Source organism: Anomalospiza imberbis, chromosome 6 (genome assembly GCF_031753505.1).
Source record: "Anomalospiza imberbis isolate Cuckoo-Finch-1a 21T00152 chromosome 6, ASM3175350v1, whole genome shotgun sequence".
In the NCBI taxonomy this organism is placed as follows: Eukaryota; Metazoa; Chordata; class Aves; order Passeriformes; family Viduidae; genus Anomalospiza; species Anomalospiza imberbis.
In genome coordinates, this window is record NC_089686.1 from 31,672,545 (window position 1) to 31,686,593 (window position 14,049).

Here is a 14,049-nt window from a genome sequence, read left to right on the forward strand (position 1 = left end):
CATTATCCTTTTCTTATACCACAGAAGTGAGTCCAGCAAATTTCCTTTTTTCTTGTTCCTTTCTTGCTTTTGCCTCAGTGCCACAAACTACCAGTTCCTTCTTTCTTAACCAGTTCTGACACACTGGTCAGTTCCTCTGTAGTCTCTGCATGTCCTTTGGCCAGGTTATTTTCTCTTAACTGATAAGGGCTGAGTCTTCCAATCTGCTACTGTTTGAAGAGACTGTATAGAAGCAGATGAAGTAGCCATTTCTGATTAACCAGAGGTTTTCTTTAATGTCACTCAGTTACTTCCGCACTTGATAAAGCAGTTAGATGTCCTGGGTGTAACCCACTACCAATAGGAAATCTCAGAGTTTAGTTCTTTTGATATTGCAGTTCTTTTGACTATGAAGTTGCAAACTAAACAAAAGTATAAAAGAACCTCAAGGAAATGAAGGTGAAAGAATTAATAACTTGTGAAAGCAAGTACATTTGAAAAGAGAATACACTAAAAAATGTAAAAAATTAAGTGACTTCAAAAAGTTAACAAAAAAAAATTCCTGTTCTTGTCCTGGTTGCCAAGATAGAAAGCATTGTTTGCAGATTTGTGGAATGAACCTTTAGCAATGAATTGGAAAGTTTGGCTACCCTTCAGAGGAGCTTTGATAGCCTGAAGAAAGGGGTTGACAGAAATCTTATAAGGCTGATCAAAGGTAAATGCAAAATCCTATACCTGGGATGGAGTAATCCCAGGAACAGGGGAGCCAAGCCTGAGAACAGATGTGCAGAAAAGCTCTTTGAATTGTGCAAGTTGAACATGAATCAGGAATATTTCCCTGTGATGATGAAAGCTGACTGTACTAGGCTCTATCAGCGAGTGTGTTCTGCAGGTTGATGGATCATGAGATTCTCTCAGGAGAATATTGTCCCATTTTTGGTTCTCCAGCGCTAAGGAAGACATTGAGAACAAAGTCACTCAAGTGGGAGGCCACTGAGATGCTCTGAGGATGGATGCCAATGTCACCCCAGGAGAGGCTCTGAGGAGTGGTTGGATTTTTTTCAGTTTTAAAACAGAAGGCTACAATAGGATCTATGTCTGTCTTCAACTACTTCATGCAAGGTTATAGACAAAATGAGGTCAAACACTAACTCCTCAAAAGCAATAAGTTGTTACAAGGAAAATTCCATATAAGAATATATATATATCAGAAATATAAGAAAATATATCAACATTATTTTTTCATAGTGCGGGTAGCCAAATATATTGAGTCTCCAGGGTCATTATGAGATTTCGATCCTTGAACCTACTCCTTCCAACCTTAATTTGTGTGTGATCCTAAATAATTATAGAATTTCAGTCATGTAGGTTTCATTTGTACTTACAATCAAATCCAGTATTTTAAGTCTAGGCCCAGAAAACCACACTTATTTTTATCCCTCTTTAATATCTTGTATGATCAGCCATGATTTATGTTTATGAATTTATCTTAAAGAATAAATAATACATGCCTCTTTAGAAATTATTGTATTCTGTTGAAATTTCTGTTGAAATGTAAGTGACAAATAATAGTTTGTCACTTACATTTAAGTTTTCATTTAGTAGCTGAAGGAATTTTGTCTTTGTTCCTTCATAAAATTAAAGGACAAAATAAAGTTTAACAGTGATTAAGCAAATGAAGGATAGTACTTAGGATGACTTTGGAAAGATGCAACTGCTGACTTCCCAAATATTTGGAATGTAAATGGGCCAGCAGTAGAAATTGAGTGACCAATGCATTACTTTGTTAGGTTCAGATGCATGATGGCTTTGTTTGTGCAATAAGGTAGCACTCTAAAGTTCTTATCCTAAAATACATGTATTTTGGATACTTTAATCATAAGCTATTACACCTCTTATTAAAGTCAGTTCATTTTTCTCTATTTCTTCCTAGATAGTTGATAATTGAGTTACCATGTTCATTATCTCCTTCTTATGAAAATTTACCATAATAAAACAATAAGACAGTAAATGCTTCATAGTACTGTCATCATTTGTACTACTGTCATCATCAATGCTACTTCTCTTGATCCTTTTCAAAATAGGGGCATGAATGACATGGAGTTGGATGCTTCATCCATGGAAAAAAGGTTTGCCTATAAGTTTCTGAAGAAAATTTTAAAATATGTTGATTCTGCTCAAGAATTTATTGCACATTTGGGTAAGCTGCAGATTTTATTTTTAAAATGGTTAGAATTGTTGAAATTTAAATATTTGATTGATAGATTTACATTTTTAGTGATCACTATTTTTCTTGCATTTCAGAAGATTAAATCACGCTTCTTAATTTTCAGATTAAATTATTGAACATTTGTAACTAGCTAAACAGTTTCTGCTCTTTTATTTTTATTTGAGTAAAACTAATTTTTCAAGTCTATCTGAAAGATGTATTGTATTACTTATGATTAGACAGCTTCTTATTTGTGTCTGCCTTGATTGTATCCTTGCAGAAGCCATTGTAACCAGTGGAAAAACGGAAAAATCTCCACATGACCAAGAAATAAAATTCTTTGCTAAAGTGAGTGATTATTTCATGTTCATATATGTTCCACTATACAGAATATATAAATTTGTAATGTTAGACTGCTTTTCACATAATAGAAATATATATTTTCCATTTATTTATGATAACTAATCAAACTGTTATCAAATATTTTGACATGTCTTCAAAAATATCTCAGTATATTTGCTGGATTCAAATATTTCAAAATACTTCAATATATCTCTTTCTGTATGAGAAGGAACATAAAATTTAAAAGGCAGATTATTCATTAAATTATATTAATTGCTCCCACTGAATATATAAATTTAATCTAATTTTTTACCACAAGATATCGCTGAAGTGCATATCGTCTAATTAGAGAAGGAAATACTCCTATGCAGTATTAGATCCAAAACAGATATCTCTGTGGAAGTCTGTTTATTATTTATGTAATTTTGAATAAAATTTTAAGACTTCAGTTTTTAATTGTTACGGAATTAAAATTCTTTTTATTTATGAACTTTCACCAATCAGAGCATTGCTGCTACGTTTACCATTGTGCTCTGTAAAAAATACATTTTGTGTCTATATTTCTTAGGTTCTTTTACCATTAGTTGATCAATACTTTACAAATCACTGCCTCTACTTCCTGTCTTCTCCATCAAAAACCCTCAGTAGCAGTGGATATGCATCAAATAAGGAAAAGGAAATGGTAGCAAGGTAAGTAAAACAAAAAAAGTTATCCATAGTAGGGTTTTATTCAGATAACCAAAGGTCTCTTCTTAGATTGCAGAGAAAGACAGATAGTCCAAAACCTTACCTTCCTCACCTGGAAAGTGAGTATTTTATTCTACATGAGAGTGGCAGTGAGTGACTAAAATTCCTCATCTTTGTATTCTTTATTATATATATACATGTATATACACACACATACACACACAATTAAAGAGTTAAGTATAGATAATAACTTTTTTTAACAATATGTAATAGTAGATAACATGAAAATACTATAAACTATTCTGTGAGCAGTGGAATTACTTAGTTTCTTATGGGCTTCTGTTTCATTGTGGGTGGCAGTTTCTGGTTCAAGCTCTTTCCACTGTGGATCCATTTAAATTGTCTCACACTTATTTCAATTTTAAGCTACCAAAAAAGTGTTAAAAATACCACGAGGCATCTTTTTGGGGGGAATACAGATTCTATACAAAATTACTTCTATCCCTGCATAAGTATTACTGGAATTTAATAATATTTGCATGTCTTTACTGTTTGGATGGAATCAGCCATTTGACACAAAGTTATTCTAGAAAATTCTGTTTAAGAAAATTGCCTTTCAATTTATAACATGCTGCCTATATGAAAATATGAATTTCTCTTTCCTGTGATTAAAATTTAAAAATAATACTAAATAATATTTAACTGTGTTTCAACTATAATTTTAATAATTTACCAGGTTTTTTCCTTCCACTTGAGGTGTGCTGCCAATTACTTTCTTTTGGAAATTTTGTATGGTAGTATTTCAAACTGTTTTACTCTCATGCTTTCTTAGTTTAGCTGTCAGTTTCTCAGATTTCTTTGACTTTCCTTCACTGTGTTGACCAGAATTAATTGCTTTTTCCAGTGGAAAGTAGATATAAAATTTGAAAGTAAAGGTTATGTGTTATGGCATAAGATCAGGCCTAGGACTCAGCTTCCTAGATTCTACTCTTCAGTTTATCTCTCAACACATTTTTGCATTTTTCTAAATTATTATTACCCTCTGTTTCCATCTTTGTGAGTGGAAATCCTTATAGAGCAGTTGTGTGTAAGAGTGGTTAAGTGCACAAGATTCTGCTTTACTCAGCTCTCAGATATTTACAAATTTGCCAGGCAGTCCTCCAGGAGCTGGGAAAGACAGCTCAGGCTCAGAAGGATGGAAGTGTTACTTCATTTCATCTCAATTTCATGCTTCCTCTCTGAGTACTCCTGTTACTTCTCTAAAGTCAGACAGGTCTTAAGGTAGAAGGATGGTTTTTAGGGCTATAAAAGTGGCTTTAAAAGGCACATGAAGAAGTTAGGTGCCTAGCACATGTAGCTGCTAGTATAACTGCAGAAATATCTTAAAATTCTTTGTGCATCCTTCACTGAGAGAAGTGACTATCTGCCATTTTCATCTTATAGGAAGTGTAGTATCTCCTTACCATTGTGAAGATAACAATAAAAATCTGTGGTTAGTATGAGACCATACCAAGTCCTAAGGTATATGCTTCATTTTGTTATGCCCTAATTCCATTTGTAAAGTATGCCCCAAATGATATGCAAGTCTGTCTAACTGTCCTTGTTAAAGTAACCCCTATAATCTTTAGGGTGTTGTTGCTGTATTCTCTTAATTATATTCAGGATTCATATTATCACCATCAGAGGGTAAACACAGATTTATTTATTTATTTACAAAGGACATCCTTGCAAATTATTTTAAATAGTATGAAGATTTTTAACATTCTTTTTCCTGCAGAATGCCAACTAAAACACTAAAATGTTTCTCTTTTTTTCCTGTCCTTACAAAAATTTTCTTATTCAGAAATAATAGCCATAAGGAATGATTCAGCTACATAGTATGCAATTGTTGAAAACCACTGTGTAAAGAAAGTTTGAGATTTCAAGACACCTCTGAAGTGGTGAAGTGTAGAAAATGAAAGATCTCAGGAGCTTCTAAATGTTACTCTGCTTAATGCAGTTGAATGTTATCATCATGTATCACTCAAAGTACACTTTCCAGGAGCTATGTTTTCTTTTTCATATTCCTACTATTCTTTCCCTCCTATTCTAAATAAATCTTTCGTCTTTGTCTTGTTTTGCTCTCTCTGTTCTTCTCTACTTTAGCCTCTTCTGCAAACTAGCTGCTCTTGTTAGACATAGGATCTCACTTTTTGGTAAGTAGTTAAGAAAGAGCTTGATAAAAATTTAAAGAATACATAACCATTGTTTCTCTCTTATCTGAAGATTTTCACAACTCTAGCCAAAATTCTATTAAATGCTCCATAAGCTTCTAGTGAAATTATTAAAGGCATTGAACATGGTTCTGAAGGTAACACTTAATAAAATACATAAAGTGTCAAAGCAGGAAGAAATAGCACATTGTCATATCTCCAGACTCCATGAAAAAAATATCAGTGCTTTGCAGTTACTTTTAGCTTTTCAAAAATAATCTTACACTAATTCTTTTAATTTCTGCCATCCAACTGTTGAATTCAATAGACTAATTTCTCAATAGATAAAAGGGGATGATATGAAAAAAAATACACCTCCTACAAAGATATTGGTAAAAAAATTTAAAAATAAATAAAGTGCTACAAGATACAGAGTTCAGAATGTTGGAAGGTTAGGCGTTGAAAATGTGTCCCAAGTGGACATTAGTTATTCTGTTTAGTTCTTATATGGAAATTGACTTAAAAAAATTAGAAGTTATTTCTAGAACCAGATTTAACTCCGTATTCAGTGACCTAAGGTGGGAGATTTAGGTAGTATCTGTTTAAACTGTGCATCTCCAGTAAGGATATTTTGGATCTTTACATGATGCAATGTTTCCTGTGCTGTTGTGCTCTCATAGTATCTCTTTCTAACCAGGAAGTGATTCTGCTACGATGGTGAACTGCCTGCACATCTTAGCTCAGTCTCTTGACACACGGTAAGTTTGCAACTTTTGTACCAGATGCAAACCACTAAGGTTTCACAGAGCTTTTCAGAAGTAATTGGATTGCTTCTGTTTTTTGTAGTCTTTATTTGTAATCAATGATCTTAAGAGCATCAACAAATCAGATATTGCCCTCCACAGTAGCAAATTTTGTCTGAAGTGTTTCACTTAAATTTTTCTGCTCAATGTCTGTCATTCAAACACTGAACACACTTGTGAACCTTTCCAAGTTCATTTGAAGACTTTATGGGGAGATACAAATGACATGACCGTTGCAAGTGAAAGTAGTGATAGCTGCAGATATTAAAAAAGTTTAGTGCAAAGTGTAAAATCTGTCATTAGAAGCATGCAGAGTATATTAATATGTGAACATAGTTATATTTACTAACTTTAACTACTTATCATTGAAGTGATTGTGTAGATTAAAACAGAGGCGAGACCAGTTTTCGAATTTGAGCTGTTTTCTGGCCTGGTTAAGTCACACAGCAGCCTGATAATGAACTTATTGTGAACTTCTTGTGAACAACACTGGCGTCTTCATTAAGGGGTCAGAGAAAAATGCAAAATGTCAAGGAACAGGACTGTGATTCTGGTATTGCAGTTGCATTTTCTAGATTTAGGGGCTTTGAAGTAGCCTGACTTACACACCTAGTTACTGTGGCTCCCATAAAACTATAGGGATTAAGAGTTTGGGGGTTTTGAGCATATTTTATAGAGAAGCTGTCTCATGACTTTTGACATTTACTGAGAAGGCATTCTCTTATTCAAAAGCAGACCACAAAAACCTGGAAAGGCAAGACAATGGAATCGAGGTCTTTGTTGTTATTATTTTGTATTAAATACTGAAAGAAAATTGTTGTCTATACTTCTATTCAGATGTAGTGCCCTTTTCTGTTCATAATGTGAAGTTCCCTGATACATGTGGGTATCTTCAACAACTGACAGAATGTCACTAACGTGTACATGGATCTCTATATAACTAAAATATCAAGACAAAGTTGATATTTTTTCCCATTTTTTTCCAGAACGGTTATGAAATCAGGATCTGAGCTTGTTAAAGCAGGATTGCGTGCCTTTTTTGAAAATGCAGCTGAAGACTTGGAAAAAACTTCCGAAAATCTTAAACTGGGAAAATTTACTCATTCGCGAACGCAAATCAAGGGTGTTTCACAGAATATCAATTATACTACAGTAGCATTGTTACCAATTTTAACATCAATTTTTGAACATATTTCACAATATCACTTTGGAATAGATTTACTTTGTAAGTATTTGATTTTAATTTTGAATTTTATTGTGTTATAATGCTAGAAATTATTTTTAGAAATGACTGCATGGATTCAGAGGATGAAATTCTGTTTTTCAGTAACATGTACATTTCCAGAATTAATTCTGAAATTAGCAACATAGTACCTTATTTCTAGTACACATTCAAAAATAATACTCAATAAGCTTGATTATGTACAATATTTCTTCAAACACTGGGAAATTCAAACAAGGGAAATTAAAATATCCCTTTAAGTGCTCTCTTAACAAATGTATGTATGAGACTGGTTTTCTATACAAAATTAGTGTTTCATTATATTAAAGCAGACAACTCACTGTAAGTTCCCAGTGGATTTTCCCTTACATGGGAAAACCAGTGTAGGTTTTTGAATTCAAATTTTCCCTGGTTTTAGCATCAGTTAGTTTAAAAATACTGAAATGACTCCTTGAGATTCAGCAATATGCTGAATGATTTTATTACATTCTAATGTCTGTAATTATGTTCTAAAATTTTGTATATATTTAGGTCATAATTAAAAGATTGATAACTGTGAAAATAATTTATTTTAAAATATGGTGAAACTTTAGCTCATGTACTTAAAGGTTAGACACACACACAGAGTGATGTCATTTAGCTTAAAATTGTACTCTGCAAGTGTGATAACCTGGAATATCTTATTAGCAAGTGACTGTTGTCCACTTGGAATATCTAATGATCTGGTAGGCTTTGGAATGAATGAATGTAGATGATAGACCAGGAATTAGAGACACTGAAAGTAAATACCACGTGGAGTATGGACAGTCAGAATGTTCAGTGCTATGTGTGCTAAAAGTTTTAGATATTGTTTAAGATATTGAATAAAACAGATGTTTGATATTTGAAAAGTAATCCTTAGCTGAATAAATACTTATTATGCATTTTCATTTTCCTCTAGTGGGAGATGTACAAGTTTCATGTTACAGAATTCTTTGTAGCCTCTATTCTCTTGGGACTGGAAAGAACATCTATGTTGAAAGGTATTAAGTGTAAAACTCAGCTTGCAAAATTTTCTTTTCTTTATGTGTGTGTTGCTTAGGTAATAAAGCAGTTTGGATGAAAGGTGAATTTGAAAATACACTTTTCCCTTGAAAATAGTTGCAATACTTCAGCATTCAATTCCACGGGGGGAAAAAACCCTCAGTAGAAGTAAAAACCTTATTCTACATATGGCAGTGTATCTGCACAGAGTCTATTTTTCCCCTTAGGAAAAGCTAAATTTTTCTTTGGGTTGCCATTAGGTTCTCAAAGTTTTTCTACCACATATTGCTGTGATAAGTAGGCTGAGTACTAAGTAGGAAGCATCTGTTTCACACCTAAGTCTAAACCGGGTTCTCAAAAGAGTTGTCCTGAGCATAAAATACTGAGATATGCATTCTGACAACCATTAATTCTACAAAGAAAACCACTAGTTACTTGTATTTAAAAATTACTAAGGGCTACAATTCCTTTAAGCATCTAGTGCTCTGCTATGTTTCAAGCCCTTTCTTCCAATAGAAGGGGATCAAATCTGTATTTGTTAGCTCAGAAAATAGAACCCTGATTGCTTGTCTGTCCTAATACTTGTGAAAGTTTTAGGCTAGGTGATTTTTGCTGCCTTTCTTATGATGAAAAGCTGAAGATCCACAGGGAGAGAGAGAGAGACTAAACTGGAAGAAATTCAAAACTGTAGTCTGGTTAGGAGAGGTTTTGCCTAGTGTGAGGAATGCTGATCTCCAATTCCTTCCTTCCAGACTTTAGTCAGAATTCTTTAATACAAAATGCAAGAGGTGTCTGGTGGACAAATCTTTCCTCCTTCTCTGCATGCATGCACAAGTGTGCACAAGCTGTATGTTTTCATTCAGGCATTTATGCATCTATCTCTAATCACAAAACTATTTTCTTCTTATCTTCTTCTTCTCTTTCTGGTCTTCAAAATCCTAAATACTCCTTTACATAGATCTGATAGGAAAAATAGGAAATGCCTTACCCCTTATCTAGCTAGCAGTCAGTCTCGTCACAGGAAATGAAACATGATTGTGTTTGAACTGCCTTTCAATAAGAAAAGCTTAGAGCACAAGCCTCCACTTGATTGGCAAAATCTGTAAGCACTGGACAGTTTCCTTAAACCTCTTGAAGCTAGCAGCTTCACCTTTGCCTGCAGCAATTGTCTTCTTAGAATGGAAAAGTGATCAGATTAGCTATATCCAAGGAAACTAATTATTCTCCTAAGGCTGTGTGAGAGGTTCTCAACAGTGGATTTCATTTTGTTTATTTTTCACTAGTCTCGGACTCCTAAATTATAGTTTTAGGCAGATATCAGTGTCTAGGTAGGAAGTAGGATTTCAAACACAATGCTTAGTGTTTCAGAAAACTTAGAAGTGAGTGATTGAGCTGACTTGAACAGTTATTCAAATTAAGCAATGTTCAGTTTCAGGATCAAATTGCACGTTTTTCTCCTAGTGAATTTTGGCAGGGACATTAGGAAGTTTAATCTTTCACTGCAGAATGAGTCATACTGCACTTTTCATAGATAAATTTCTCTTTTTATGGCTGAAATAGTTCTGCTGGCTGCAGGGGCTCAGGACTAATTCTTAATTCAATTGCTGCTGCTACCTTGTTGAGACAAGCTTCAATTGTCAAATGTTTTATCCTTTGTACAAAGACCGTTTTGCTTCTTTAGGATGTTGGAGTTGTTTTTGATTTTTCTGTGAACATTTCTTCTCTAAAATTCTCCATGATTCATAAATGCTGAGAACTGGATGCAAAATGCTGTAGCTCTTGATTACTTTGAGCCCTAATGCTCTACTGACTGGATACCTTTCTTCATGGTGTTTCTCTTGTCTTGATGCACTAATAGACGATCCTTGCAAAGATACCTTTCCCTCACACTTGCCAAGGGTTGCCTCCAGAGGCTGAGTTTCTGCCTTTTCCCCAATCCCTTTTGCAATGGCCACATGCCAGGATAGGGATCCCAGATCCCAGATGCTCGGCTTCACTACCATCCAATTTGATATTGTGGGTCACGGTATCTCAGCATTGGAGCAGTCAGGTCATGAGGGGCTCACCTGACTGGTGGATGAAATCTATTCACACATCTCGCAGCTCACCCAGGGATAGGGAGCATCTCTCACCCTGAATCTTCCTCCTTGTGAGGACCCTACTTCCTCTTCCTCCCTCAGTAAGCAAAATGATTTTGTCTGTCTTGTTTTTTTTCTTCTGTGTAGGGGTTGCTGCTACTGGCACAGGTTGTTCCTTTGGTTCAGCTGCAGTTTGAGTGGCCACAATGCATTGCTTTCCTCCTCCTCCTCCCCCTGGGGGTGCTGTCTAGTACCAAGCAGTGTCCAAAAATAGTAGCTAGAGCCCAGCACGTTGCTTAACGTTGCACCTCCCTGAAACTGCCACAGCAGCTTTCCTTCAAATATTCTGCCACTTTATCAAGCACTGTAGTTGCTCTGGGGTAAACTTAAAAACCATTGGAGCAGAATCATCCTTCAAAGGTCAGCTCATTTTCTTCCACCTTCCATACCACTTGTGACTATTCACCCTTGGGGCAGATCTCTGAAATACTCCCGTAAAAATCTCTTGAAATTCCCTGGTGCAGACCAAAGTGAGGGGACCCAGCAGACAAAGTAAGAAGAGCATGCTTGCCTTAACATCCAAGGGAAGTTCAAAATTCTCAAAAGCAGTGGTAACAGGCTTGAAGGAGGATAAAGGGGTGAAAAGTTGGGGAAAATATCCACCCTCTTCTTCCCACAGGCTGGGTACAATTATTAATTCTAACTACCTCACTCCCTGAGGTAGTCCTCAAGGTAAGGGCAGAAGAAAAACACTGAATCCACATCCCAAATGGCCTTCCTTGCCCTTGTTATCATGTCATAAGCTGATATTACACAGTGCAGCAGAAAGCAATCCTGATCCCTCTCCCTGCTCTGAAAAATCACCATGAGGAACACATGTTGCATATATGGGAATGTATACAGGGTTAGGTACCACAACCACGTGAACCGACCAAGCAACATTGTTACCAGTGGCTCTGGAACTAATACAACAAATGCTTAGATAAGTTTTGCTTTCTACCCACTCTGTCAGATCTATTATTATCTCACCCTTTCCTGGGTGTTGGTTTCTAAGTGATATTCCCTAAGCATTTCCCACAGAAGCCCTTCAAACCATGTGTCACTTGCTCAGTCCCTCCTTCCCTGTTCCTGTGGTGGATGGAGGGAAGAATTGAAGACACTAAAGGTAAATATCATGGGTTGAGATAAGAGTAATTTACTGCAAACAGCAACAAAATAAGGCAATGAACAGTAAGAGCAACAATCCTAACAATGGTGTACAAGAAAGAGGCAAGCAACTCGCATACAATTGCTCGCCACCACACAGGGCCCCTGACAATGTTGGACCCCTAAGGAACCCTGTCCCTGTCAATGACATGAGGTGGCATAGAATAACCTCTAGGTCCTGTCCATGCCAAAAATTAACCCTGTCCTGATCAGAACCAGAACATTGGTGGAGGTGAGGTTTTTAAACTGTTTTTCTTGTGCCACTGTGATCTCCAGTAGTTCTTTTCATTTGAGAAATCAATTTTTTCTAAATTGTCACATAGTTCCTAATGTTTAAAAAAGATTTTGAAAATCAAATATAAATACTAATACTTCTTTTTATTACGTATGCTAGACACTGAAAGCTTGGTGAAACTTTTTCCTCTCAGATGACTTTTAGTGTTTCTCATATACAGGCAGCGTCCCGCACTTGGTGAGTGTTTAGCATCTCTTGCGGCAGCCATTCCAGTAGCATTCCTTGAACCTTCCCTCAACCATTACAATCCACTGTCTGTTTTCAACACAAAAAGTGCAAGAGAAAGAGCAAGTAAGTACTGTTCCTCACAAAAAAAAAAAAACCACCAAAACAAAAAAAACCCATTCACTCCAACTAAATAATGGAAGTTGTATAATGAAAAAGCCCTGAATGTATGCCTCAGCAAAGAGCTCCTGCTACTGATGTTTCATTGCTTGTCATTTTAGCCTTACTCTGTTTTGCTGAAACTGTGCCAACAATGTTCTCTTTCTCCTAGTATTTTTTGGTATTTTTCTGATCATGATGTTTGAATACTTTTCTAAAGATGCATACTGTAATATTTTAACCATAATTGAAGATCTACATATCTATATTACAAAAACTTTTGGCAAGATACAGCTGTGTTCATGTGGCAAAATGCAAGAGGTATAATATCTGATTTAAGTGAACAGGAAAATAATTGCTATGGTTTTGTTGTCTAACCAGTCATCCAAAGCATTTTGGTATAGGGAACTCCCAGCAGAATATGATTAATTCCATGAAACCTTCATGAAAAAGGGACCTCGACAAATTGGACAGAGAAGAACTACCTGAAATTCAACAAAGGCAAATGTAGGGTCCTGCACCTGGGGAAGAATAACCCCATGGACCAGTCCAGGCTGGGAGCTGACCTGCTGGAAAGCAGCTCTGTGGAGAAAGGTCTGGGGGTACAGATAGACAACAAACTGTCCCTGAGCCAGCAGTGTGTCCTTGTGGCCAAGAAGGCCACTGTGAGCTGCATTAGGAAGAGCATGGCCAGCAGGTCAAGGGAGGTGATCCTGCCCCTCTGCTCAGCCCTGATGAGGCCTGACCAGCCCTGGTGAGTGCTGTGTCCAGTTCTGGGCTCCTCAGGACAAGAGAAACATGGAGCTACTGGAGTGGATCCAGTGAATGGTAACAGAGATGGTAAGGGTACTGGAGCATCCCTCTTACAAGGAAAGGCTGGGGGAGCTGGGCCTGTTCAGTCTCACAAAGAGATGACTGAGAAGGGACCTCATCAATGTATATAAAATATCTAAAGGGAGGGTGTCAAGAGGATGGAGCCAGGTTCTCCTCTGTCATGCCTAGCAATAAGAAAACAGGCATCAGGCAGAAATTGATGCACAGGAAGTTTCACCTAACATGAGGAAGAACTTTCCTGTGTGGGTGACTGTGCATTGGACCAGATTTCTCAGAGAGGTTGTGGAGTCTCCCTCACAGGAGACACTCAAGACCCATCTGGACACAAAGCTGTGCCATGAGATCTAGGAATATCCTTGCTTGAGCAGGACCAGATCATAGAATCATAGAATAACCTGAGTTGGAAGGGACTTACAAGGATCATTGAGTACAGCTCCTGGCCCTGCACAGGACTCCCCAACAATCACACTGTGTGCTGGAGAGTGCTATCCAAATGCTTCTTGAACTCTGTCAGGCTGGTGTTGTGACCACTTCCCAAGTGACTAGACCAAGCTCCTCATAATGCTTCTCCTTCAGAGCCTTCTCCATCCTTGTGTCCCCCCTTTAGGTACTCTCTAAAAGTTTAATGTCTTTTTAATATTCTGATGCCCAAAACTGCACACAGTAGGTAAGGCCTCACCTCAAGGTGAGGCCGCCCTAGTGGAGAGCAGAGCAGGACAATCCCCTCCCTTTGCCTGCCTGGCGATGCTGTGCCTGATGAACCCCTGGACATGACAGGCCCTCCTGGCTGCCAGGGCACTGCTGACTCATAACAAACTTGCTGCCAAACAGGATCCTAGGTTCCTTTCCGTGACA

At 36.8% G+C, this 14,049-nt stretch overlaps 1 protein-coding gene across 9 annotated transcripts in view; it reads left to right on the forward strand.

Annotated features, from left to right (window-relative positions):
• Positions 1–14,049, forward strand: part of RYR3 (ryanodine receptor 3) — a 198,371-nt gene that overhangs the window by 133,650 nt on the left and 50,672 nt on the right. For all 9 annotated transcript variants that reach the window (XM_068193076.1, XM_068193075.1, XM_068193079.1 and 6 more), the window contains exons 58-65: positions 2,064–2,179; positions 2,469–2,536; positions 3,099–3,220; positions 5,363–5,412; positions 6,107–6,167; positions 7,199–7,437; positions 8,375–8,456; positions 12,197–12,327. In XM_068193076.1, the coding sequence (XP_068049177.1) occupies positions 2,064–2,179; positions 2,469–2,536; positions 3,099–3,220; positions 5,363–5,412; positions 6,107–6,167; positions 7,199–7,437; positions 8,375–8,456; positions 12,197–12,327 (869 nt within the window). The remainder of the gene's footprint in view (positions 1–2,063; positions 2,180–2,468; positions 2,537–3,098; positions 3,221–5,362; positions 5,413–6,106; positions 6,168–7,198; positions 7,438–8,374; positions 8,457–12,196; positions 12,328–14,049) is intronic.